General features: G+C 44.4%; 1 protein-coding gene across 1 annotated transcript; it reads left to right on the forward strand.

Annotated features, from left to right (window-relative positions):
• Nucleotides 1-334: 334 nt before the first annotated feature.
• Nucleotides 335-27,928, forward strand: LOC132406480 (transmembrane emp24 domain-containing protein 1-like). The gene is made up of 4 exons (XM_059992217.1): nucleotides 335-595; nucleotides 21,566-21,663; nucleotides 22,735-22,903; nucleotides 27,445-27,928. Exons 1-4 carry the CDS (start codon nucleotides 386-388, stop codon nucleotides 27,661-27,663), a joined length of 696 nt encoding a protein of 231 aa, XP_059848200.1. The 5' UTR covers nucleotides 335-385; the 3' UTR covers nucleotides 27,664-27,928.
• Nucleotides 27,929-27,942: the final 14 nt, after the last annotated feature.

The following is a 27,942-nucleotide window of genomic DNA, read 5'->3' on the forward strand; positions in this document are numbered from 1 at the left end:
ATATACCACACTGTTTCTTGACAAGTGCACTTCCTACAGATACCAGTATCATGCATATTAATTCTGAACAGGGAAATACTCAACTTCGTATAGCAAATACGTATACTTCCTTTTGTACTCATCTACTGGTTTGAGTATTAGGACCAGGGAAATGTATAACCCGGTAGAAAGATGTACTTTATGCTGATTGGTTTAACCCGCCCTAACTGGCTTTGTACATATCTCTGATTGGAAACTAGTCAGTCACTCGATGAAATCTCGCTTTTTGATTGGTTAATACTTTCCGATCGCCTATTGGTATGTGAGGTGGGCAAATCAAGAGAGCGGAAAGTTGTGCGGAAGTGAGAAGTTTTTTTCTGTGTGTGGAAGTTACAGAGCCTGGGTCATGGAGCTCGGCGCCGGATGGATGCGGAGGCCGGGGATCGGGGCTGGCGGGCCACTGCTCCTGCTCACCCTGCTGTCCCACTGGCCTGGCGCTGCGGCGACTTTCGGCCAGCCCTCGGACTCGGAGTTTACCTTCGTGCTTCCGCCCGGGAGAGAGGAGTGCTTCTACCAAAGCGCTGCCCACAACAATACCATGGAGCTCGAGTACCAGGTGGGACTGCATTCGTACCGTTAGGCTGCTGGGCTCTTGGAAGCTGCTCCCTATTCAGTATCGTTCATAGCTGATCCTCTACCTCGCCTCCATTTTCCCGCACTGTCCCCGTATCCATTGATTCCCTTAATGTACGGGAATATATCGATCTTAGTTCTGATTTAACTCAGCGACCCTCAAGCGTCCCAGAGCAGGGAATTCCTAAGCTTCAACACCATTAAAGATTGAGATATTTCTATGAAATCTCTGTCTTGATCCTTAATGGTTGATGTTTTTTCATTGAGAGCGTGATCCCTCATATCACCGGTCCAGGTTACGCAACCACTGACAATCTCTGAAATGCCCTCCTGCATTTTCTGCCTTTTCCCAGATTCCGAAAGCATTCGGGCTCTCACGACCAGACTACATAACAGTTTCTTCCCCCAAGCTATCAGACTCCTCAATACCCGAGGCCTGGACTGACACTTTGCCCTACTGTCCTGTTTATTATTTATTGTAATGCCTGCACTGTTTTTGTGCACTTTGTGCAGTCCAGTGTAGGTCTGTAGTCTAGTGTAGCTTTCTCTGTGTTGTTTTTTTTTACGTAGTTCAGTCTAGTTTTTTGTACTGTGTCATGTAACACCATGGCCCTGAAAAACGTTGTCTCATTTTTACTATGCACTGTACCAGCAGTTATGGTCGAAATGACAATAAAAGTTGACTTGACTTGACTTGACTTGAAATGGCTGGCGTCACTCGCCCTGAAGAAGGCAAGGTCAAACCACTTTCTGTGGAGAAACTTGCCACGGACAAATCCTTGGTCATAGGCTGCGATTGTCCTCGTCATACAACGTGGCACGTAGTGATGATGGCGAGGGCTCTTTATCTCTGAAACTCCAGCCTCCCCGCACGTGTTCACCCTCCGTTCCTTTCCTGAAGTCAATAATCAGCTCTTTAGTGTTGACACTGTTGTGTGACTGGTTGTTCTTGCCTCACCACTCAACCAGGTATCAACTAAACTAATTCATCGCCATCTGTGAGTTGTTCAACAACAGTGGTCTTGTTGGCAAACTTGAGGATGGCACTGCCATTGGCTTAGCCACCTAAGCACACAGTCTAGAAGGGTATAACGTGGCACCTAATGATGATGATAACATTCTATCTGCCATGTTCCTGCCCATTTAACCATCCCCTTGCAGGTAGGTTCTTTACATCCTCGTTCATATTCGCAATCCTATCCAAATTAGTATTGTCCCCACAACTGATCTTCAATGGAGATTATGCATGTCTGGGCTGGGGCTCATTCACTGGTCATAGCCCAAAACAACATGTTTACTCCCAGTTTTTGCTTTCTGTCTGTGTTCTAAAAACAAACGCTGGACAAACTGGGTGGCGAAGCTCAATCTGAGCAGAGAGATGAACTGTCAACGTTTTGAGTTAAGACCCTCCCTTCATCTGCACTGATCCAGCCAACTCAGAATCAGGTTTAATATCACCAGCATATGTTGTGAAATCTGTTCTCTTTGCGGCAGCGGTACATTGCCATATCTTCTACTTTGTAAAGTACTCCAGTGGATTATTTAGACATGGAAATTACTGTGTGCGCATTTCGAAATTGTCCTGAATTGACCGGGATTTGGAGAGGGGGTGTTGAGCATAAAGTTTCTCTTTATGCTGATGACTTATTACTTTTTCTTTCAAATCCGCCTACATCCTTACCTCCAATGTTTTCACTTCTTGACCAGTCTAGCCAGATCTCTGGCTATAAACTTAATTTACATAAGAGCGAACTTTTCCCAATTAATAAAGAAGCACAAGAATTAACATTTCATGATCTCCCTTTTAAAGTAGTCCACAATCAATTCACCTATCTTGGGATTACAGTCACAAGGAAGTTTAAAGATCTCTTTCGTGAAAATTTTGCCAATCTTGCATATAATATAAAACAGAGTCTGGTACAATGGTCACCTCTATCTATGTCTTTGGTAGGTCATATTAATGTTGTTAAAATGTATGTTCTCCCTAAACTTTTATACTTATTTCAATCAAACCCAATTTTTATTCCGAAATCTTTTTTCGATTCCTTAGACTCTATTATTTTGTCATATCTGTGGAAGAATAAGCGCTCTAGAATTAATAAAGTCTATCTCCAAAAACCTAAAAAAGAGGGTGGCATGGCTTTACCTAACTTTCATTTATATTATTGGGCAGCCAATATACGTTGAGCTACCTTTTGGTCTTTTTTCCATGGCCAACCCGTGCCCTAATTGAGTGGCAATGGAGCTGAGCTCCACTAAAGAACTATCTATCTCTGCACTTCTTGGCTATGTACTCCCTAGTAGTTTGTCCAGATTAATAGTTAATCCTCTTGTTAGACACACTTTGCGTATTTGGGCTCAGTTTAGAAAATGTTATGGTTTCCATGGTTTTTCTGTTTCCAGCCCTGTCGTACATAATCACCTTTTTCTACCCACTACGTATGACTCAGCATTCCATGATTGGTATAGGAAGGGCATTAGACATTTTGAAGATTGTTTTATTGATAATCGCTCTGCTTCTTTCCAACAGCTCTCTGTTAAGTTCAATTTGCCCAATGCTCATTTTTTTAGGTATCTCCAAATGAGACACTTTATTGTTCCTTTAATTCCTAACTTCCCTGAAATGCCTGAGAAAAATGTTATGGACTTTTTTCTTTCCATTAATCCACTAAGTAAAGGTTTAATATCAAGTATTCAAGACAAATTAGCAGCCTTACGACATGCCCCTGTGGATAAAATTAAAATGGCATGGGAGCAGGATTTAAATACCTCCTTATCTGATGAGACTTGGGACTCGATTCTCAAATCGGTTAATACAACCTCTCTTTGTGCTCGCCATTGCCTCTTACAGTTTAAGATTGTTCATAGAGCCCATATGTCTAAATCTAAACTATCTCGATTTTACCCTAACATCAGTCCACTTTGTGATAAATGCAAAAGGGGCGAAGCCTCTCTCATTCATATGTACTGGTTATGTCCTAGCTTGGAGAAATTTTGGAAAGATGTCTTTATAACATTATCGTATATTCTGAATCACCTCCTAGAACCAAACCCTTTAATTGCTCTGTTCGGTTTCTGGGGTGAGACAGATTTACGTCTGAGTTCGTCTAAGTGTCAAATATTATCATTTGCCTCTCTCCTGGCTAGACATTTAATCCTCCTTAGATGGAGAGATGTTGCCCCGCCCATGCAAGCTCAATGGCTTAATGATATTATGGCCTGCTTGGACCTTGAAAAAATTCATTATTCAATTCTTAATTCGGACTTAAAAGTTCCATAAGGTCTGGGGACCTTTTATTGAGTACTTTGATAACCTTCCTCCTAACTAAGGTTTTTTTTCGGTCCCTTGCTTTCAGCTCCTTTTTCTATTGGTAGTAGGCATTAATATCTTCTGCTGCTAAGTGTATTCACAGTTTGGGGGTTTGATTGTCCTGATTTATATTCTCTATATTGTGTTGTGGGTGGTCTGGAGTTTCCTTTTTTTGTTTTGTGTTGTGGGGCTTGGGGGAGGACACTAATTTTACTTGTCTTCAATTTGGGTGCTTTTTCAATTATCTTTCTCTGTATCAGATTGTTATTGTATGCTTATTTTTGCACTGTATCAATGTTCTTCATTTGGATCTGGGGTTTTTTTAATCTGTAGTTATGTAGAAAATGTATAAAAAAACTAATTAAAAAAAAAGAAATTATTGTGTGCAAAAGGGCCTGAGTGCTGGTACATAAACTGCAGAAAGTAAATATCGGAGGAACAGTGGCTGTTCGGGGGGGGGGGGGGGGGGGGAGGTGCTGGGAGGTGCTGGGTGGCAAGAGGTCTATTCACAGTCATTGCAAAAGATTGAGGGCTTCACAACAGGGAGCATTCAATTTGGTAAGGTCCAGAGACAGTAATCAGACTGGCTGTAATTCAACACGTCAATTTGTAACTTACCTACAGACAGTGAAGAAAGCAACAAGTCAGAAAGGAGGGAGGCTGGAGTACAGTGACATAATCTAATAAGAGTCTTATCCACTTTCCTGTTGCTGAATGTATCAAATTCTAGTTCAAGGTAAGTTTTATTATCGAAGTATATACATGTCACCATATATAACCCTACGATTCATTTTCCTGCGGGCATACTCAGCAAATCTATAGAATAGTAACTAAACAGAATCTATGAGGGATCAAGAAAGCATAGAAGACAACAAACTGTGCAAATGCAAACGTAAATAAATAGCAATAAATAACGAGAACATGAGGTGATGAGATAGAGTCCTGAAAGTGAGATCATTGGTTGTGGGAACGTCTCAATGGGTGGGCAAGTGAGTGTAGTTACCCCTTTTGTTCAAGAGCCTGATGGCTGAGGGGTAGTAACTGCTCTTGAACCTGGTGGTGCGAGTCCTGAGGCTCACCTGTGCCTTCTACCTGATGGCTGCAGTGAAAAGAGAGCGTGACCTGGGTGGTGGAGATCTCTGACGATGGATGCTGCTTTCCTACTGTAGATATTCATGTAGATGTTCTCAGTGGTTGGGAGGACTTTGCCCGTGATGCACTGGTCTGAATCCACTACGTTTTGTAGAGTTTTCTATTCAGTTGCATTGGTATTTCCAAACCAGGCTGTGATGCCGGTCAATACACTCTCCAATACATATCTATAGAGGTTTGTCAAAGTTTTGAATGCCATGTCGAATCTCCACAGACTCCAAAAGGAGTAGAGACGCTGCCGTTCTTTCTTTGCAATGCATTTACAAGCTGGTCCAGGGCAGGTCCTCGAAATAGTAACACCCAGAAATTAAAGTTGCTAACTTGCCAGCCGTTACGCCTTTAGAATGTGGGAGGACACTGGAGCACTAGAAGGAAACCCGCGCGTTCACGGGGAGAATGTACAAACTCCTTACAGGCAGCAATGGGAATTGAACATGGATGGCTGGAATTGTAAAACCACTACGCTACTGCTCAGCCCTCTTGAAAAAGCAAAGCAACTGAGCCTCACACTCTTCTTGAGCAGAGAATTTGAAAGATTCTTAGGGATTGGACTTATGAACATTTGGAAACCCACAGCCTAAGTAGAGTCAGCCAGCATGGCATGGTGCAGGCCAAGTTGTGTCTTACTAACTGCATTGAGTTTTTGCAGGAGGTGATGAAGGTGATTGGTGAAAGTACAGCTGTGGATGTTGTCTACATGGATCTCGATGGCTTGTCCGTAAAAAGACAAAGGGTCAATGGGAATTAGTCTGGCTGGAGGTCTGTAACTAATGGTGTACCACAGGGATCTGTACTGGGATTCTTGGTGTCTGTTGTTATGTTTTGAGGTTATTACCTCAAAAACTAACTGAGAAAAAAACACAGGAGCCAGGATGTGAGTGATTAGTTTCTTTTTAGTATTTGCCCACATATCACGTGGTGGCATAAGACATATGCCATTCATATACTTTTACATATAACCCATAATAAATTATGTAAACAAATAAAATGCTTAATCAAACAATATATTTACAAAATTACTGGAAGATTAAACTCACTGCTTAGTTATAAACTCCAACTCAATATAAAATGCTTCGACTGAAATATGCAACATGTTGCCCTCTAGTCATCTATATATATATATATATTCACACATATACGGTGCCTATAAAAAGTATTAACTCACTTGGAAATCTTCATCTTTGATTGTTTTACAACATTGAATCACAGTGGACTTAATTCAGCTTTTTTTGACACTGATTAACAGAAAAGGACTCTTTTGTGTCAACTGATCTGTACAAAGTGTTCTAAATTAATTACAAAAATGAAACACAAAGTAATTGATTGCATAAGTATTCACCCCCTCCAAGTCAGGATTTAGAAGATGCATCTTTGGCAGCAATTACAGCCTTGAGTCTGTGTGGATAGGTCTTCAGCTTTGCACATCTGGACATGCTTAATCTTTCAGTAATTTTGTAAATATATTGTATGATTAAGCGTTTTGTTTATTAACATAACTTTTCCACATTCTTCAATACAAAACTGCTGACACTCTGTCAAACTGCATGGGGATCATGAGTGAACAGCCCTTTTCAAGTCCAGCCACAAATTCTCAGTTGAATTGTAGTCTGGACTCTGACTTGGCCACCCCAGGACATTAATTTTGTTGTGTAGCTTTGGCTTTGTGCTTGGGGTCATTGTCTTGCTGGAAAACAAATCTACTCCCAAGTCGCAGTTCTGTTGCAGACTGCACCAGGATTTCCCTGTATTTCGCTGCATTCATTTTACCCTCTACCTTCACAAGCCTTCCAGGGCCTGCTTCAGTGAAGCATCCCCACAGCATGATGCAGTCACCACCGTGCTTCACGGTAGAGATGGTGTGTTTTTGATGATGTATGGTGTTTGATTTACACCAAACAGTGTAAATCAGTGAAGAGGGCAAATGGAATGTTGGCCTTTATTACAAGGGGAATTGAGTACAAGAGCAAGGATGTCCTTTTGCATTTGTACAGGGCCCTGGTGAGACCACACCTGGAATATTGTGTACAGTTTTGGTCTTCAGGTTTAAGGAAGGACATTCTGGCAATTGAGGAAGAGCAGTGTAGATTCACTAGGTTGATTCCTGGGGTGGCAGGGCTGTCTTACGCAGAGAGATTGGAGAGATTGGGCTTGTACACGCTGGAATTGAGGAGATTGAGAGGGGATCTGATTGAAACATTTAAGATAATTAAAGGATTTGATAGGATTGAGGCAGGAAATATGTTCCAGATGTTGGGAGAGTCCAGTACGAGGGCATGGATTGAGAATAAGAGGTCAGTTATTTAAAACAGAGTTGAGGAAGAGCTTCTTCTCCCAGAGAGTTGTGGAGGTGTGGAATGCACTGCCTCGGAAGACGGTGGAGACCAATTCTCTGGATGCTTTCAAGAAGGAGCTAGATAGATATCTGATGGATAGGGGAATCAAGGGATATGGGGACAAGGCAGGGACTGGGTATTGATAGTGAATGATCAGCCATGCAGACTGAGGGGCCAAATGGTCTACTTCTGCACCTATTGTCTATTGTCAAACTTAGCGTTTAGTATGATGGCCAAAACACTCAATTTTGGTTTCATCAGACCATAGAACCTTCTTCGAGCTGACTTCAGAGTCTCCCACATGCCTTAAGGCAAACTCTAGCTGAGTTTTCTCAGCAGTGGCTTTCTCTTTGCCTCTCCCCCATAAAGCCGTGACAGGTGAAGCACCCGGGCAATAGTTGTATGGGTGTCTCTCCCTTCTCAGACACTGAAGCTTGTAACTCCTCCAGAGTTGTCATAGGTCTCTTGGTGGCCTCCCTCACTAGTCCCCTTGCACGGTCAATCAGTTTTTGAGGACAACCTGCTCTAGGCTGTGCCGTATTCTTTCCATTTCTTAATGATTAACTTAACTGTACACCAAGGGAAATTCAGTGACATGGAAATTTTCTTGTATTCATCTCTTGTGCTTTTCAATAACATTTTTACGGAGTTGCTTGGAGTGTTGTCTTCATGGTGTAGTTGTTGCCGAGAATACAGGTGTATTTTTACTACAATCAATTGAAACACCTTGACTGCACACAGATCTCCATTTAACTAATTTTGTGACTTCTAAAACCAATTGGCTGCACCAGTGATGATTTGGTGTGTCATGTTAAAGGGGGTTGAATACTTCTGCAACCAGATATTTTGTGTTTTATATTTGTAATTAATTTAGACCACTTTGTAGAGATCTGTTTTCACTTCGAGACGAAAGAGTCTTTTTCTCTTGATCAGTGACAGAAAAGCCAAATTAAATCCACTGTGATACAATGTTGTAAAACAATAAAACATGAAAACCTCCGTGGGGAAGGATGAATAAGTTTTATAGGCGCTGTATACACAGTGTACAATATAATACAGTTACTGTATAGTCAATTTTAAATTGTCCCATTCAGCCTGAAGATTTAATGGCTGTGGAGGATTTCTTACTCTTGTAGAATAACATCTTTCCTGACAAGGGAGTCACTCTGCTTGGCAGGTGGGACTTGTGGCTGTGACAACAATCTCAGGTTCTGGGGCCCCCTCCATGGTGGTTGCAGGAGTTGACTCTGAGACTGCAGAAGGTGGTTTTGACAGCTTTGGGCACCTTACTTCTCCAACAATCGCCTCTGCTCTCCTCATCCGTTCAATGTGTCATCTCCAGATGACATCGGACACAATCTCCACTGTGTAGGAGAGTGGTCTAGTTCTGTCCTTAACCACAGAACATTACAGCACAGAAACAGGCCCTTTGGCCCTTCTTGGCTGTGCTGAACCATTTCTCTGCCTAGTCCCACTGACCTGCACCTGGACCATATCCCTCCATTCACCTCTCATCCATGTACCCGTCCAAGTTTTTCTCAAATGTTAAAAGTGATCCCGCATTCACCACTTCATCTGGCAGCTCATTCCACACTCCCACCACTCTCTGTGTGAAGAAGCCCCCCCCCAATGTTCCCTTTAAACTTTTCCCCCTTCACCCATGTCCTCTGGGTTTTTTTCTCCCCTAACCTCAGCGGAAAAAGCCTTGTCAATTACCCACTTTTGATCACCTCTGTAGTTCCTCACCAGGACTGCTTGTCCAGGAGTGAAACATTGAACCACCTTGTTTGAGAAGCCCTCAGTTTGATATAATATGAGATGTAATGTGTCTTAAACCGTTCATTTTCAGGAACGACTGAAACTGTTCCCCAACAAACGGTGGTGAATTGTCACCGACCAGTCCTTGTGAAGGAGCTTCTCAATACATAAAGCAAGGCTGTAGTGGAGACTGTTGGGAACACTTCTGGCCACTTTGTAGCTGCATCCACTACTACCAACAAATTTGTGCCCATGAATAGTCTGGCAAAATCCACGTGAATCCTCGGCAATGCAGGCCATTCCCGGGGATGGAGAAGCATTGATCCTGGCACCTTCTGGATGAGTTAGGTCTCGAACGGTGCATGGCAAGCTGCTCGATCTGCCGATCTATCCCAGGCCACCAGATAAAGCTTCAAGTCAACGCTTTCACTTTACACGCCAAGATTACTGGCATGTAGCTCCTCCAACACTTTAGCTTTCAGCTTGGATATTACAACTACTCTCAATCCCCACATAAGGCGACCCCCATCAGGGGCACGTTCTGTAGGGAGTTGTGCACAATCGTCTTATATCCTCATGGAGACTCTCCGGGGTTGAATTAATTTTCACATAGTTAATCCAAGTAAAAAGAGGCATGATGGTGACTGTTATTGTTGGTAAAAAATGGGGACTGGAATTTCTGTTGCACATTCCAACCATTTTGGGTTGCCATGTAGACTTAAGACAGTGTGGGATCTTATCTGCTTTTCCTTTTGGAATATCTCTCCTGATATTTAAATATTTAATATTTTAATTCTGCTTTATATATTTATAAAGTTTCCTTAGTATGTGAGACTTCCAACTTGCATTGCAGAGAATATGCCAAGAGAAGTGTCTTCTTTTGTAAATTTTTCAGATATTTCCTTTTTAAAGGGACAGTCTGTCAGAATTTCCATGATTAGTTGTTCTCCTGAATTCGGTCTCGTAATTGTGTCTTCCAAGAAACAGAGCCTGTCTCTGAATTTATGCTACTGCTGTTTGTGGAACGCATGTAACTGTCTCTATAAGGGAACATGATGCAAAGGCTGTAGGGTGTTTGCTTCTGTCACTCATAACACGTGACATGACTGCATAGGTGAGCTGTCACAGGCAAGCTTCGTGTAATGTGTGAACGTAGTGTCTGACATCACCATTTGTGCAAAAGGCAGGTGATAGAGAAGGGACGCACTCAGTCCGATGGTTTGAGATGTGCCTATTTTAATGTGAGGAGTATCATGAACAAAGCGGATGAGCTTAGAGTATGGATCAGCACTTGGAGCTATGATGTTGAGGCCATTACAGAGACTTGGATGGCTCAGGGGCAGGATTGGTTACCTCAAATACCGGGTTTTAGATGTTTCAGAAAGGAGAGGGAGGGAGGAAAGAGAAGTAGGGGCGTGGCACTGTTGATCAGAGATAGTGTCACGGCTGCAGAAAAGGAGGAAGTCATGGAGGGGTTGTCTATGGAGTCTCTGTGGGTGGAAGATAGGAATAGGAAGGGGTCCATAACTCAACTGGGTGTTTTTTGTAGACCACCCAATCGTAACAGGGACATCGAGGAACAAATAGGGAGACAGATTCTGCAAAGGCGTAATAACAACAGGGTTGTTGTGTTGGGAGATTTTAATTTCCCAAATATTGATTAGCATCTCCCGAGAGTAAAGGGTTTAGATGGGGTGGATGGTTCAGGATGGTTTCCTGACACAATATGTAGATAAGCCTACAAGAGGAGAGGCTGTACTTGATCTGCGATTGGGAAATGAACCTGGTCAGGTGTCAGATCTCTCAGTGGGAGAGCATTTTGGAGATAGTGATCACAGTTCTATCTCCTTTACCATAGCATTGGAAAGGGATAGGAACAGACAAGTTAGGGAAACGTTTAATTGGAGTAAGGGGAAATATGAAGATATCAGGCAGGAACTTGGAAGCATAAACTGGAATCAGATGTCCTCAGGAAAACATATGGAAGAAATGTGGCAAATGTTCAGGGTATATTTGTGTGGGGTTCTGAGTAGGTACGTTCCAATGAGACAGGGAAAGGATGGTAGGGTACAAGATCCGTGGTGTACAAAGGCTGGTGTAAATCTGGTCAAGAAGAAAAGAAGAGCTTACGAAAGGTTCAAAAAACTAGGAAATGATATGAATCTAGAAGATTATAAGGCAAGCAGGAAGCAGCTTAAGAAGGAAATCAGGAGAGCTGGAAGGGGCCATGAGAAGGCCTTGGTGGACAGGATTAAGGAAAACCCCAAGGCATTCTACAAGTAAGTGAAGAGCAAGAGGATTAGACGTGAGAGAATAAGACCAATCAAGTGTGACAGTGGAAAATTGTGTATGGTACTGGAGGAAGTAGCGGAGGTACTTAATGAATACTTTGCTTCAGTATTCACTACAGAAAAGGATCTTGGTGATTGTAGGGATGACTTGCAGTGGACTGAAAAGCTTGAGAATGTAGATATTAAGAAAGAGGATGTGCTGGAGTTTTTGGAAAGCATCAAGTTGGATAAGTCGCCAGGACTGGATAGGATGTACCCCAGGCTATTGTAGGAAGCAAGGGAGGAGATTGCTGAGCCTCTGGTAATGATCATTGCATCATCAATGAGGACAGGAGATGTTCCAGAAGATTGGAAGATTGTGGATGTTGTTCCCTTATTCAAGAAAGGGAGTAGAGATAGCCCAGGAAATTATAGACCAGTGAGTCTTACTTCAGCTGATGGAGAAGCTCCTGAGAGGCAGGATTTATGAACATTTGGAGAGGCATAATATGATTAGGAATAGTCAGTATGGCTTTGTCAAGGGCAGGTCATGCCTTACGAGCCAGATTGAATGTTTTGAGGATGTGACTTAAACACATTGATGAAGGTAGAGTCGTGGATGTAGTGTATATGGATTTCAGCAAGGTATTTGACAAGGTACCCCATGCAAGGCTTATTGAGAAAGTAAGGAGGCATGGGATCCAAAGAGACATTGCTTTGTGGATCCAGAACTGGCTTGCCCACAGAAGGCAAAGAGTGGTTGTAGATGGGTCATATTCTGCATGGAGGTCGGTGACCAGTGGTGTGCCTCAAGGATCTGTTCTGGGACCCCTACTCTTTGTGACTTTTATAAATGACCTGGATGAGGAAGTGGAGGGATGGGTTAGTAAATTTGCTGATGACACAAAGGTTAGGTGTGTTGTGGATAGTGTGGAGGGCTGTCGGAGGTTACAACGGGACATTGATAGGATGCAAAACTGGGCTGAGAAGTGGCAGATGGAGTTCAACCCCAGCTAAGTGTGAAGTGGTTCATTTTGGTAGGTCAAATATGATGGCAGAACATAGTATTAATGGTAAGACACTTAACAATGTGGAGGTTCAGAGGAATCTTGGGGTCCGAGTCCATAGGACACATAAAGCTGCGACGCAGGTTGACTCTGGTTAAGAAGGCATACGATTCACTGGCCTTCATCAATCATGGGATTGAGTTAAGTGCCAAGATGTAATGTTGCACCTACATAGGACCCTAGTTGGACCTTAATCAGACCCCACTTGGAGTACTCTGCTCATTTCTGGTCACCTCTCTATAGGAAGGACGTGGAAACCATAGAAAGGATGCAGAGGAGATTTACAAGAATGTTGCCTGGATTGGGGAGCATGCCTTATGAGAATACGTTGAGTGAACTCGACCTTTTCTCCCTGGAGCAACAGAAGATGAGAGGTGATTTGATAGTGGTGTACAAGATAATGAGAGGCATTGATCCTGTGGATAGTCAGAGGTTGCCACAAGAGGGCATAGTTTTAAGGTGCTTGGAAGTAGGTACAGAGGAGATGTCAGGGGTAAGTTTTTTATGCGGAGAGTGGAGAGTGTGTGGAATGGGCTGCTGGCGGTGGTGGTAGAGACGGAAACAATAGGGTCTTTTAAGAGATTCCTGGATGGCTACATGGAGCTTAGAAAAATAGAGGGCTATGGGTAAAGCCTAGGTTAGTGGTCACCAACCTTTTTAAGCCCAGGATCCCCTACCTCAGCCTTAGTGACGGGTAAGATCGACTCCAGATCAATTAGTTACATGCATGCGCACCAGGGCAGAAAAGACCAGAAGTAAAACCCCGCAACCTGGAAGTAGAAATAGTGTATAAACACCAGGGGTACCCGCCCTGTTTTGCACCATGGATCGGTTTAATATTGATAAGATTCTTGCTGACTGGCCGACGGGGGGTGGGGGGTGTTAAACACGACGGGAATACAGCGATACTCGAAGCAGGTTCCTTATGTCCAGTCTATTCCGCAATTTAGTTTCCGCGGCTCTCGGCACTTAGCTTCTGTCCCGATTGCTGAAGTTTTTTTCCGCTGAAAGAAGTCAGTGGGTTTGTCTTTATGTGCAGGGTGCTTGGACTCGGTACTGAAGCAGTTTTGAGGGCTTCATTGCCTCATTGGACAGCCTCCCGGCCCAAACTCCAGCCTCCCGCCCGCCCACCGTCAGACACCTTGGCCAGGTGTGGCTGGTCGCGGGTGGGGTGAGAGGACAAGGTCAGGGCCGGAGGTCCCCGTGCCGGGGCCGCGGCGGTCGCAGTCCAGAGAGAGCGACCGACCGAGCGAGGAGTGCGACAGGGCGCGCCCACCCCCCTTGTAGGATCTACCGGCCGACAGAAGTTTGTTTCAGTAGACTGCAGTGCGGTAGCTGCTCTGATACTTACGGAACCCTGAGCCCGAATTGGGTCGTCTGCGAATATTTTAGCACCGGCTTCCCCACGAACATTCGGTGTGGTGAACAGGTTTAGAGGTGGCGCCCATCTGCCCACACCCCAGGCCTGTAGCATCGGCACTTCCCGCCGGCCGCGAGGGGTGGCCAGTGATCCCTGGCGCAAGGGTATCACTGCGTTTGGGTGACTGATGACCGCGCCTGGGTTCAAGCTCAACAGTGGGCATGACAGGGAATGAGGAAAGGTGCAGCTGACTCATATCGTTTCCTCGCGGCCCGGTGGTTGGGGACCTCTGAATTACCCTGTTTAGTGCGGGGGAGCTACACGCATGCGCACTGGGCAGAAAGGATGAAACTAAAACCCCGCAACCGGGAAACAATCTCTCAACAGTGTTTGTGTATTTATTTTTCTGTTTTGGGATCTACTGGGAAAGTCTCAAAGATCGACCAGTTGATCACGATCGACAGGTTGGCGACCACTAGCCTAGGTAGTTCTAAGGTAGGGACATGTTCAGCGCAGCTTTGTGGGCCGAAGGGCCTGTATTGTGCTGTAGGTTTTCTATGTTTCTATATTTCTTTGGCCTTTTGGAAAGCTACCAAATCCTGCTTTGTCCACTGCCTTTTCTCCAAAATCTGAGTTCAAGGGCTGGAGCAGAGTAGCCATGTTTGTCAGGAACATGTTACAGTAATTGACAAATCCTGACAAGGACCTCAATCGAAATACATCCTTTTGGCCTTGGGGCATCTACCACTGCTCAAATTTTCCAAGCATATTTGTGTAATCTTGTGCATCATTTGTGTGACCATAGTAGGTAATGCTTGGTTTAAAGAATTCACACTTGTCAATGTCATGCTCTGAGCCCATAATCTTAAAAAGGCTGTACATGTTCAGTACAGACGCAACCATCGTAGCTCTTCTGGGAACGCTGATGCTGCCTCGGCATCAGCCGATCCCGATTCTCCCGTGATCTTTAAGTTCTTGAGGCTGTAGCGCTTCACACAGCCAGCCAGCCATCCCTTACTAGTCGTAAACTCCTTCCTCTCGCTCACAACACAAGACGCGAGGCGAACAATGCTCCAACAACGAATGCTGGAGAGAGAACTTTCAGGTTTTCCCGATACGCGGTTGGTTGAATCCACGCACGTGGATCCCACGGATAAGGAGGGCCGACTGTATATATACTCCCGGACTAGACATGACCCTGATGAAGATGGCAGAATTGTCATCGAAACATCGGTTATAATCGATACCTGGACCTGGCTGGAAGCCCGGGAACAGTTTACACCAGGAAAGCACTAGATGCTTTTTCAGGATATATTTCAATTGCAGATATGGGCAGAGAATTCTGAGTCGGTTCGCACTGATGTAGAGGAGGTCGCACCGGATGCAATAGATGATCCCAGCAGACTCACAAGTGACGTGTTGCCTCACCTGGAATGAATGGTGGTAAGAGAGGAGGTGTAGGAACAGGTGTAGCACTCTGTCGGCCACAACAGACAGGACCTCCCGGTTGCCACCCACTTCAACTCTGCTTCACATTCCCATTCGGATATGTCCATACATGGCCTCCTCTACTGCCATGATGAGGCCAAACTCAGGTTGGAGGAGCAACACCTCATCTACCATCTGGGTAGTCTCCAGCCCCTGGGAATTAACATTGAATTCTCCAACTTCCAGTAATTCCCTCCCTCTTCCTTCCCCCATCCCAGTTTCACTCTGCCTCCTCCTCCAGCTGCCTATCACCTCCCTCATGGTTCCGCCTCTTTCTACTACATAGGCTTTCCCCTTACATTCCTCCTTCACCTTTCCTGCCTATCCCCTCCCCCACCCCTTGATCTTTCCTCTTACTGGTTTTTCACCTGGCACCTACCAGCCTTCTCCTTCCCACTCTCCCCCCACCTTTTTTATAGGGCTCCTGCCCCCTCCCTCTTCAGTTCTGACGAAGGGCCTCAGCCCGAAACGTTGACTGTTTGTTTCCACGGATGCTGCCCGACCTGCTGAGTTCCTCCGGCGTGTTGTGTGTGTGGCTTTGACCCCAGCATCTGCAGAGTATTTTGTGTTTACGATTCAGTGTCTTTTACCCAGTATTGAAATGTCGAACACCAGAGGGCATGCATTGAAGGTGAGAGGGTTTAAGTTCAAAGGAGATTACGGAGCTGTGTTTTTACACAGAAAGTGCTGGGTGCTCAGATGTGATGCAGAGGGTTGTGGTGGAGATAGATGTGAGAGAAGTGGTTAAGAGGATCTTTGATAGAGTTATAGAAAAGTACAGCTCAGAAACAGGCGCTTTGGCCCATCTGTGTGCCAAACCATTTCAACTGCCTGATCCAGTCGACCTGCACCAGGACCATAGCCCTCCATACCCCTACCATCCATGTGCCTGTCTTCTCTCACGTATCGAAATCGAGCTCGCACGCATCACTGGTGTGGGAAGCTTGTTCCACACAATTAGGACCTTCATGTTCCCCTTAACCTTTACATCTTTCACCCTTAACCCATGACCTCTGGTTGTAGACCCACCCAACCTCAGTGGAAAAAGCCTGCTTGCATTTACCCTATCTATACCCCTTATAATTTTGAATACCTCTATCAAATGTCACAATCTTCTATGTTCCAAAGAATAAAGCCTTAACCTATTCAGTATTTCCCTATAACTCAGGTCTTCCAGACCCAGCACCATCCTTGTAAATTTTGCCTGTAGTTTTTCAACCTTATTTACATCTTTTCTACAGGTAGGTGACCAAAACTGCACTCAATACTCCAAATTAGACCTCATGAATGTCTTTTACAACTTCAACATAACATCCTATCTCCTGTACTCAGTACTTAGATTAGTGAAAGCCAATCTGTTGAAAACTTTCTTTATAACCCAATTACCTGTGACACCATTTTCAATGAATTATGGACCTGTATTCCCAGATCCCTTTGTTCTACCGCACTCCTCAGTGCCCGACCGTTCACTGTGTAAGACCGACCCTGACTGGTCCTACCGAAGTCCAACACCTCGCACTTGTCTGCATTAAATTCCATCTGCCACTTTTCAGCTCATTTTTCCAGCCGGTCCAGATATCTCTGCAAGCCATGATAGCCTTCCTCACTGTCCTCTACACCCCCCAGTCTTGGTGTCATCCATAAAGTTGGTAATCCAGTTAACCACATTATCATCCAGATTGTTGATATAGATGACAAACAGCAATGGACCCAGCACCGATCCCAGCAGCACACCACTTGTCACAGGCCTCCAGTAATGAGGCAAACCTGTACTATCCTGCAATCCTCTGTTGTTGAAGATGAGGCAAAAGAGGTGGGGGGCGTGGCACTGCTGATCAGAGATAGTGTCACGGCTGCAGAAAAGGAGGAAGTCACGGAGGGATTGTCTACTGAGTCTCTGTGGGTGGAAGTTAAAAATAGGGAGGGTTCAATAACTCTACTGGGTGTTTTTTATAGACCACCCAACAGTAACAGGGACATCGAGGAGCAGATAGGGAGACAGATTTGGGAATGGTGCAATAATAACAGGGTTGTCATGATGGGAGATTTTAATTTCCCCAATGCTGATTGGCATTTCCCTAGAGCAAGAGGTTTAGATGGGGTGGAGTTTGTTAGGTGTGTTCAAGAAGGTTTCCTGACACAATATGTAGGTAAGCCTACAAAAGAAGAGGCTGTATTTCATCTGGTATTGGGAAATGAACCTGGTCAGGTGTCAGGGGGAGAGCATTTTGGAGATAGTGTTCACAATTCTATCTCCTTTACCATAGCATTGGAGAGGGATGGGAACAGACAAGTTAGGAAAGCGTTTAACTGGAGTAAGGGGAAATATGAGGCTATCAGGCAGGAACTTGGAAGCATAAATTGGGAACAGATGTTCTCAGGGAAATGTATGGAAGAAATGTTGCAAATGTTCAGGGGATATTTGTGTGGTGTTCTGCGCAGGTACATTCCAATGAGACAGGGAAAGGATGGTAGGGTACAGGAACTATGGTGTACAAAGACTGTTGAAAATCTAGTCAAGAAGAAAAGAAAAGCTTACGAAAGGTTCAAAAAACTAAGTAATGATAGGGATCTAGAAAATTATAAGGCAAGCAGGAAGGAGCTTAAGAATGAAATTAGGAGAGTTAGAAGGGGCTGTGAGAAGGCCTTGGGTGAGCAGGATGTGAAGAGCAAGAGGATAAGACGTGAGAGAATAGGACCAATCAAGTGTGACAGTGGAAAAGTGTGTTTGAAACCAGAAGAGAAAGCAGAGGTACTTAGTGAACACTGAAGCAAAGTATTCATTGCGGAAAAGGACCTTGGTGATCATAGGGAACAGTGGACTGAAAAGCTTGAGCATATGGACATTAAGAAAGATGATGTGTAGGAGCTTTTGGAAAGCATCAAATTGCATAAGTCACCGGGACCAGATGAGATGTACCCCAGGCTACTGTGGGAGGTGAGGGGGGAGATTGCAAGTCCTCTGGCGATGATCTTTGCATCATCAATGGGGACAGGAGAGGTTCTGGAGGATTGGAGGATTTCGGATGTTGTTCCATTACTCAAGAAAGGGAGTAGAGATAGCCCAGGAAATTATAGACCAGTGAGTCTGACTTCAGTGGTTGGTAAGTTGATGGAGAAGATCCTGAGAGGCAGGATTTATGAACATCTGGAGAGGCATAATATGATTAGGAATAGTCAGCATGGCTTTGTCAAAGGCAGGTCGTGTCTTACGAGCCTGATTGAATTTTTTGAGGATGTGACCAAACACATTGATGAAAGTAGAGCAGTAGATGTAGTTATATGGATTTCAGCAAGGCATTTGATAAGGTACCCCATGTAAAGCTTATTGAGAAAGTAAGGAGGCATGGGATCCAAGAGGACTTTGCTTTGTTGATCCCAAACTGGCTTGCCCACAGAAAGCAAGGAGTGGTTGTAGACGGGTCATATTCTGCATGGAGCTTGGTGACCAGTGGAGTGCCTCAGGGATCTGTTCTGGGACTTCTTCTCTTTGTGATTTGTACAAATGACCTGGATAAGGAAGTGGAGGAATGGGTTAGTAAATTTGCTGATGACACAAAGGTTGGGTGTGTTGTGGATAGTGTGGAGGGCTGTCAGAGGTTACAGCGGGACATCGATAGGATGCAAAACTAGGCTGAAAAGTGGCAGATGGAGTTCAACCCAGATAAGTGTGAAGTGGTTCATTTTGGTAGGTCAAATATGATGGCAGAATTAATGGTAAGACTCTTGGCAGTCTGGAGGATCAGAGGGATCTTGGGGTCTGATTCCATAGGACACTCAAAGCTGTATATGGTGCATTGGCCTTCATCAACCCTGGGTTTGAGTTCAAGAGCTGAGAGATAATGTTACAACTACACAGGACCCTGGTCAGACCCCACGGAGTACTGTGCTCAGTTCTAGTCACCTCAGGAAAGGTGACCTGATAGAGATGTATTAGATGATGAGAGTCATTTACTGTGTGGATAGTCAGAGGCTTTTTCCCAGAGCTGAAATGGCTAGCTCGAGAGGGCACAGTTTTAAGGTGCTTGGAAGTAGGCACGGAGGAGTTGTCAGGGGTAAGTTTATTTTTAAGCAAAAAGTGATGAGTGCGTGGAATGGGCTGCCGGCAGCGGTGGTGGAGGCGGATACAATGGGGTCGTTTAAGAGACTCTTGGACAGGTACATGGAGCTTAGAAAAATAGAGGGCTACATGGAAGCCTTGTAATTTCTAAGTTAGGGACATGTTCAGCACGCTTGTGGGCCGAAGGGCCTGTATTGTTCTGTAGGTCTTCTACGTTTCTGTGATTTAAATATCTCTGCTCAAGCCCCAGTAATTTCTGCACTTGCCTCCTGTTGGGTCTGAGGGAACACCTTGTCAGGCCCTGGGGATTTATCCACTCTGATTTGCCTCAGGACAGCAAACACCTCCTCCTCTATCATCTGTATAGAGTCCATGAAGTTGATGCTCCTTTGCCTCACTTCTATAGACTCTGTGTCCATCTCCTGAGTGAATACAGATGCAAAAGAATCCATTTAAGATCACGCCCATCTCTTCGGCTCCACGCACGGATTACCGTTCTGATCTTCCAGTGGACCAGCTTTGTCCGTTAATCCTTTTGCCCTTAACAGATCTGTAGAATCCCTTAGGATTCTCCTTCACCATGTCTGCTGGGGCAATCTCATGCCTTCTTTCAGCCCTCCTGATTTCTTTAAGCCTTCTCTTACATTTCTTATACTCCATAAGCACCTCATTTGTTCCTACCTGCCTGTCTCTTTTATGCACCTCCTTTCTTTTTCTTAATTAGGGCCTCAATATCGCTTGAAAATCAAGGTTTCCTCTACCTGTTGTCTTCACCTTTTATTCTGACAGGCACATACAAACTTTGCATTCTCAAAATTCCACTTTTGAAGACCTCCCACTTAGCAAGTGCACCATTGCCAGAAAACAGCCTGACCCACTCCACTCCTTTCGGATGCCATAAGAATTTGCCTTTCTCAACCTGCTGATCTTTTGGCATATTTACTTTGAAACCCCGCGGGCATTGTGATCACGAGATGCAAAGTGCCCCCCCCTACACTAGCTTCTGTCACCTGGCCTGATACGTGAATGTGCAGGAAATGGTGGATGTGGACATTGTGCAGAAAGAAGGGATTCCTTTAGTTGCACGTTTGATTGCTAATTTAATTAGTTTGACATGACACTGAGGGCTGAAGAGCCTGCCTTGTGCTGCACCATTCTGTGTTGTGTGCTCTACTACCCTGTTGGGGTGAAGGAGCTCTTCAGAACTATCCTGGACAGTGGGTCCCTTTATAGGTGACTGTATCTCCGGTTGTAGCTACGCCAATAGTGAGAAACTACTCAACAAGAACAGGAATTTTATCTCTTTGTATCATTTGCTACATTCCCTCTATCTAAAGTATATCTCTGTTTGGGTAGGGAAGCCATACATGTTCACAATGTTGCAGGCATGGTCTCACCAGCACCCTATATTATTAATTAGAGGAAGATATTTCTAATCCTAGTAACAGGGAACATACCACTTGCTTCCATAATCACCTGCTGAGTGTGCATTAACTTGTGATTGAAACACGAAAATGCGCAGATCCTACCGCCTTTCACCACTAAAAAAAACTGGCTTTCTGTAAAGTCATAGACAGGTGGGCAGACCAGAGTTATATGAGCTTGCCCAGATGAGTAGCAAACAGAGACGTTCGCACATTTGCTCCTTTTCTGATCTATTTCCCAGTCCTAGGCAGAGACAATACCCTCTTGGTGTTTGTTGTCTCATTCTAGAAGATGCACTAAGCGAATGCCACATGATTGGAGTAAAATACTGGCCTCAGCTTAAGTGGCAAAGTCATTTCCGTCAGTTTAACCTATTGTGGTTTCTTGTTTCAGCTTTTGCATTGTGTTCACTTCTGGTTCTGCCTCTTTGTTAATAACTTAGGTGGCTTTGGCAAGAACACAAAAAGTGCTGGGGGAACTCGACATCTGTGGAGGGAAATGGGCAGTCTAGCTGAAACATCGACTTTACATTTTCCTGCATGGACGCTGCCTGACCTGCTGAGTTTCTCCAGAACATTTCGTGTGACCCAGATTCCAAGGCTGCATTCTCTTGTGTCTCTCTAAGGGTCATTGGCATTCAGTAGTGGCTTGCTTCCATTGCCAAGCTGTAAGGGTGAAGATGAAGCATCAGGTTGGGTGTGGCTGAACCTTCCTTGTGATCTTCCTACAGGTGATTGGAGGAGCGGGCCTTGACGTTGACTTCTCTGTGTTTGGCCCAAATGGTGAAAACCTGATCAGAGAATCCAGGAGGTCTGACGGTGTCCACACGTGAGTTTAATCATACAGACAGCTTTGTGTGTGTGATGTCATGCATCGCTGGTCATGAACTATGGCTGTCTGCCTGACTCTGCAGGGCACCCAGCACTCACTCACAAAGCTGCTGAATTTTGTTGATTTTCTGGAGTCCAGCTTCATTCCTTTTCCCTGGGTTGCAGGTCAACTAACCCTGTAGACATATCCTGAGTCCAGAGCCCGAAGCCCTAGAAAAGCAGTTTAGTATTGCCTGGTACTAAGAGCAATAAAACTGTTTCCATGCCTGTGCTTCTCCAGTCTAAAACTGATTTGCAGTATTTATCGTTTGACTATTTGATGGGACATTAACTGGAGACTACATGTTTGGAAGTGATTCTGGAAATGTGGGATAAGTACTGAAATACAATGCATTATTATACAAATTGAACTATTTTCCATAAAGATAATCCAGCCCTCAAGAGGTTACTGCAAATTTGTATCACATATGAAATGAAAAACAGACATGTTTAAACTCAGCAGGTCAGGCAAAATCCATAGAGGGAGATGTTATCTGACCTGCAGAAATTGTTCTAGCATTTTCTGCTTTTATTTCAGACTTCCAGTATTCAGCAGGCCAGATAGCATCTCTCTCGTTCTATGGATTCTGTCTGACCTACTGAGAGCTTAACTACTTCTGTTTACATTTCAAATACCATAGACCTGTGGTCTGTTAATGCCTCCATTTTTAGAGTTCTTACTGTATTTAATTCCTGCCGCGGACCCATCCCATCCTTGTTTCTTGATGTTCGTCCACTATTGTCTCTCTGATCATCTCTCTTCATTTAAATCACTCCACTATTCTTGACTGAGTCTTCAGTCATTTGAAGAAAACTTCTACTTCTTTCTCGAAACCTCGACTGAATTTGCCCGAATGACTTCTTGTGTCGAGGTGGAATTGCTATCTGGGTACACACTTTCAGAGGCAGTGATTGAAGCAGGCTGTTCCGTTTGCTTTAGATGTGTCACAACACTTTGCTAGGAATGATGAACCCAAGGCAGGCCAGCAGTGAAATCTTTTGCTGAGTGTTTCCTATATTTGGTTTATAGCATCGAACCTACAGTGGAAGGGGATTATAAAATCTGCTTTGACAATTCCTTCAGCACCATTTCTGAGAAGGTCATCTTCTTTGAGGTAATTTTTGATGATGTCCAGGAGGACTGGTCAGAGATTGTAGAACCCGAGGAGCTGCTGGATGTTAAGATTGACGATATCAAGGTAAGTTGGAATCACTTTCAGACCCTACCCACCGAGGAGAGCTGAATACTTTAATACTGACCTAGAGCTGTGTCTGTTAAAAGCAGAATCAAATAATTATAACAAAAGGCTATTTGCTCGATCAAGTCTAGGCTATTTTAAAGTACTGTAATCAGACGTCCTTGTTTTTCTCTAACTCTGCAATTTGCTCTTCAAGTAGCTATCCAAATCCCATTGGAAAGCTCAGCGTTGAGATCCAAATCATGTCTACTCTAATTAATCAGAGAAGACTTTTCTCACACCTCCCTTGAATCTTTTTCCCCTTATGTTAAGTATTTCTTTGAAAGTGGCATCATAGATAGATAGGGCTGTAAAGAGAGCTTTTGGTGCATTGACCTTCATAAATCAAACTACTGAGTACAGGAGTTGGGATGTTATGTTGACATTGTATACGACGTTGGTGAGACCTAATTAGGGCAGCACAGTAGTGTTGGGCTAGCATGGTGGTTAGCACAACGCTTTACAGTACAGGTAGTCCCCGAGTTACGAACGTCTGACTAACGGACAACTCGTACTTAGGAACTGAGGAAGGAGAACGCCGTCCGCCATTTTAAGTCTTTGCCGTTGACTTTGTACTTGGCTTTAAATTTTCTTAGTAAGATTCACCCTGCCCCCCCCCCCCCACCGTTCCGGTCGGCTGGTGCCACAGTGAGATCAGCGCCGGGCTGGAGAACGGAGGTTTCCGTGCCCGGTAGACGTCGATCCAGTGACTCCCATACCATCCGTGCCAGGTTGATAGCGAGCTCGCATCTCGACCTCGTAAAAAAAACCACTGCCACCTCCAGTTTAAGTTCCCACACGGAATATTGTGGATGATCAAATATGCGAACCCAGCACAGCCTGTCTCAGTGCGGTGGTCGTTAGGACCCAGTGGACCTCGGGAGCCGGCGGAGGTCGGGACCCAACGCCTGGGTGTTTCTGTTCCGTTGACGGGAAGCGGTCACGATTGAAAATAAAGTGGAAATAATAAAGCTTTTGGGAAGAGGTGAAACACCATCGGTCATTAGAAAAGCGTTAGGCTACTGTCGGTCAACAATCGGAACAATTTTAAAGGATAACGGATAAAGTGAGAATAATGGAGCATTTGAAAGGCCCTGCCCCGATGAAAGCTACAATTATTACTAAGCAATGCAGTGGTTTCATTTTTGGAATATATACGTTTCTTAAGTGTTTTATATGGATAGAAAGGTAAAATATATACTATATACTAAGACAAACGTTTGACTGACGCTAAATAATACCGGATGTACTTGTTCTGATGTACGTACAAATCCAAATTAAATACGGACTCAGGAACGGAACTCGTGCGTAACCCCAGGACTGCCTGTACCAGCGACCCGGGTTCCATTCCCGCCACTCCCTGTAAGGAGTTTGTATGTTGTTCCCATGACCGTGTGGGTTTCCTGCAGGTGCTCTGGTTTCCTCCTACATTACAAAGACATACCAGTTGGTAGGTTTATTGGTCATTGTAGATTGTCCTGTGATTAGGCTAGAATTAAATTGGGTGATTGCTGGGCAGCACAGCTCAGGGGCTAGAAGAGTGTATTCTGTGCTGTATGTTAATAAATTTAGAGCAGTGTGTGCAGGAATATATAAACTATCCTATGCTATCTACTAATGGAGACTACTCCATCTAAACCAGTCATTGTCCTGCACTGCATGAAATCCCCTTTGTGCTAAGGAGAATAACCTTCATGTCTTCGGTCCAACATGATCCATGGAACTGTCAGCTGACAGATGTGCTGCCAAGGCTGGGAGTAAAGGCTCCACAATTCCTGTGTGATTGGAAGATGATGAATACATATTCAGAGTGAGCATTAAACTCATACAGCATTGCAGCACATAAACAGGCCCTTCAGCCCATCTGGACGATGCTATTATTCTGCCTAGTCCCATCGACCTGCAATAGAACCATAGTTAAACCTCTCATCCATGTACTTATCCAAATTTCTGTAAGAGTGTTGAAATCAAACCAGCAGCCATTGCTTCTGCTGGCAGCTCGTTCCACACTCTCACCACTCCGAGTGAAGACGTTTAACCTGTGACTTCTTGTTCTAGTTTCATCCACCTAGTGGAAAAAGGCTGCTTGCATTTACCCTAACTACACCTGCCCCTCATAGTTTTGTATACCTCTATCAAATCTCTCATTCTCCTAGGAATAAAGTCCTAATCTATTTAATCTTTCCCTATAAGTCAGGTCCTCATGTCCCAGCAACATCCTTGTACATTTTCCCTGTACTTTCAACCTTATTGATATCTTCCCTATAAGTAAGTGCCCAGAACTGTACAGAATTCTCCAAATTAGGCCTCACCAATGTCATTTACAACTTCCAACACAACATTCTAATTAATGCATTCAATGCTTTTATCTGTACAGAACAGTATGTCAAAAACTCTCTTTACGACCCGTGATGCCATTTTCAAGGAAATATGGATGTCCATTAAGTTTTGATAGCACCAAGACCTCATGGCGGCTTTGGAGCAAACACGTTTTAAAACCGCCAAAAGTGAGCATGACGGAGAGCACACTTCACCAATGCAACATAACAATCGCCTTTCAGGATGTTATGCATGTGAAGGACTATTCAATCCCCCTCAACTGGCAGCTTGCACTCCTTCCCCCTCCCCACCCACCTTCTTATTCTGGCTTCTTGCCCCCTTTCTCTCCAGTCCTGATGAAGCGTCCAGGCTAAAATGTTGACTATTCAATAGACAGTAAGTGCAGAAGTAGACCATTCGGCCCTTCGAGCCTGCACCACTATTTTGAGATCATGGCTGATCATCTACTATCAATACCCAGTTCCTGCCTTGTCCCCATATCCCTTGATTCCCCTATCCATAAGATACCTATCTAACTCCTTCTTGAAAGCATCCAGAGAATTGGCCTCTACTACCTTCCGAGGCAGTGCATTCCAGACCCCCACAACTCTCTGGGAGATGTTTTTCCTTAACTCTGTCCTAAATGACCTACCCCTTATTCTCAAACCATGCCCTCTGGTACTGGACTCTCCCAGCATCTGGAACATATTTCCTTCCTCTATCTTGTCCAATCCCTTAATAATCTTTTATGTTTCAATCAGATCCCCTCTCAATCTCCTTAATTCCAGCGTGTACAAGCCCAGTCTCTCTAACCTCTCTGCGTAAGACAGTCCAGACATCCTAGGAATTAACCTCGTGAATCTACGCTGCACTTCCTCTACAGCCAGGATGTCCTTCCTTAGCCCTGGAGACCAAAACTGTACACAATACTCCAGGTGTGGTCTCACCAGGGCCCTGTACAAATGCAAGAGGATTTCCTTGCTCTTGTACTCAATTCCCATTGTAATAAAGGCCAACATTATATTAGCCTTCTTCACTGCCTGCTGCACTTGCTCATTCATCTTCAGTGACTGATGAACAAGGACTCCTAGATCTCTTTGTATTTCTCCCTTACCTAACTCTACACCATTCAGATAATAATCTGCCTTCCTGTTCTTACTCCCAAAGTGGATAATCTCACACTTATTCACATTAAATGTCATCTGCCAGGTATCTGCCCACTCACCCAGCCTATCCAAGTCACCCTGAATTCTCCTAACATCCTCATCACATATCACACTGCCACCCAGCTTAGTATCATCAGCAAATTTGCTGCTGTTATTCTCAATGCCTTCATCTAAATCATTGACGTAAATCGTAAACAGCTGTGGTCCCAATACCGATCCCTGTGGCACCCCACTAGTCACCACCTGCCATTCCGAGAAACACCCATCCACCGCTACCCTTTGCTTTCTATCTGCCAACCAGTTTTCTATCCATGTCAATGTCTTCCCCCCCCAATGCCATGAGCTCTGATTTTACCCACCAATCTCCAATGTGGTACCTTATGAAATGCCTTCTGAAAATTTCCCTCTGTAGATGCTGCTGACCTGACAAGTTCCTCCAGCAATTTTTGCGTGTTACTCTGGATTTCTAGCATCCGCAGAATCTCATGTTTACCATAATTAGATCATAAGATGTAGGAGCAGAATTAGGCCTTTCGGCCCATTGAGTCTGCTCCACCATTTCTTGGTGGCTGACCTATTTCCTTCTCAACCCCAATCTTCTGCCTTCCCTCTGTAACCTTTCACAACTTGACTGATCAAAAACCTATCAACCTCCATCGTAAACACACCCAATTACTTAGCATCCACAGCTGCATGTGGCAATGAATTCCACAGATTCTCTACCCTCTGGCTAAAGAAAGAAAGACCATAATTAATACCTGTGTTTGTTTTACTAGTTTGTCCTCCACCTTTGTGATATGTCCGATGCAATGCGTTGTCTGGTATCTCTCCTAAACCCTTTCAACTGATTTACTGATATGGCACCTAACAATCCATCCAGTCTGTTGTCCTCTTGTGACCACTTGAAGTCCTCCTTGTGTTTTGCCATTTAGGAAGGATTTAAATAGAATAGATTGATTGCTGCCCACGGTTTTCATGGCTCACATTCACCCTGACTGTCCATCACTCATTCCTCAGGAGGCGATTGGGAATATGAACCACAAGCTGGACAAGAGCGTGCAGATCCAGGCCGTCCTCCGAGCCTTTGAGGCACGAGATCGCAACCTGCAGGAGGGCAACTTGGGCAGAGTGAATTTTTGGTCCGCCGTTAATCTGGGAGTGATGTTGGTGGTGTCCTTTGTCCAGGTCTACATGTTGAAAAGTCTCTTCGATGACCGGAGAAAAGTCCAAACGTAATTTAAGAAACTGTAAGTTGAAGCAGAGGTGTGAACTGGTACGGCTGATTAGATGCAGCTTATTCCCTTGGTTTGGGGTAATGCGTGGTGTATGCTGGATTCTTTGGGCAATTGGGAAACAGGAGGATGAGGGGAAGATTGATGCAAATTGTACTTAACGGTGGCTGTAAAAAAAAGATTTACAGAATACTGAGAATGTTAAATATGTACATTGATACCAGTGGGCTTATTGTTAATAAAATAGAGCAGAGGTTCTGGGTGTCAGGGAGTTCATCCTATT

This window comes from Hypanus sabinus, chromosome 16 (assembly GCF_030144855.1).
Source record: "Hypanus sabinus isolate sHypSab1 chromosome 16, sHypSab1.hap1, whole genome shotgun sequence".
NCBI classification, from domain to species: domain Eukaryota; kingdom Metazoa; phylum Chordata; class Chondrichthyes; order Myliobatiformes; family Dasyatidae; genus Hypanus; species Hypanus sabinus.

Coding starts and splice junctions, on each gene's coding strand:
- LOC132406480 (XM_059992217.1), top strand. CDS start 386: ATGGAGCTCGGCGCCGGATGGATGCGGAGGCCGGGGATCGGGGCTGGC. Junction 596..21,565: donor CCATGGAGCTCGAGTACCAG/GTGGGACTGCAT, acceptor ATCTTCCTACAG/GTGATTGGAGGAGCGGGCCT. Junction 21,664..22,734: donor AGGTCTGACGGTGTCCACAC/GTGAGTTTAATC, acceptor TTTGGTTTATAG/CATCGAACCTACAGTGGAAG.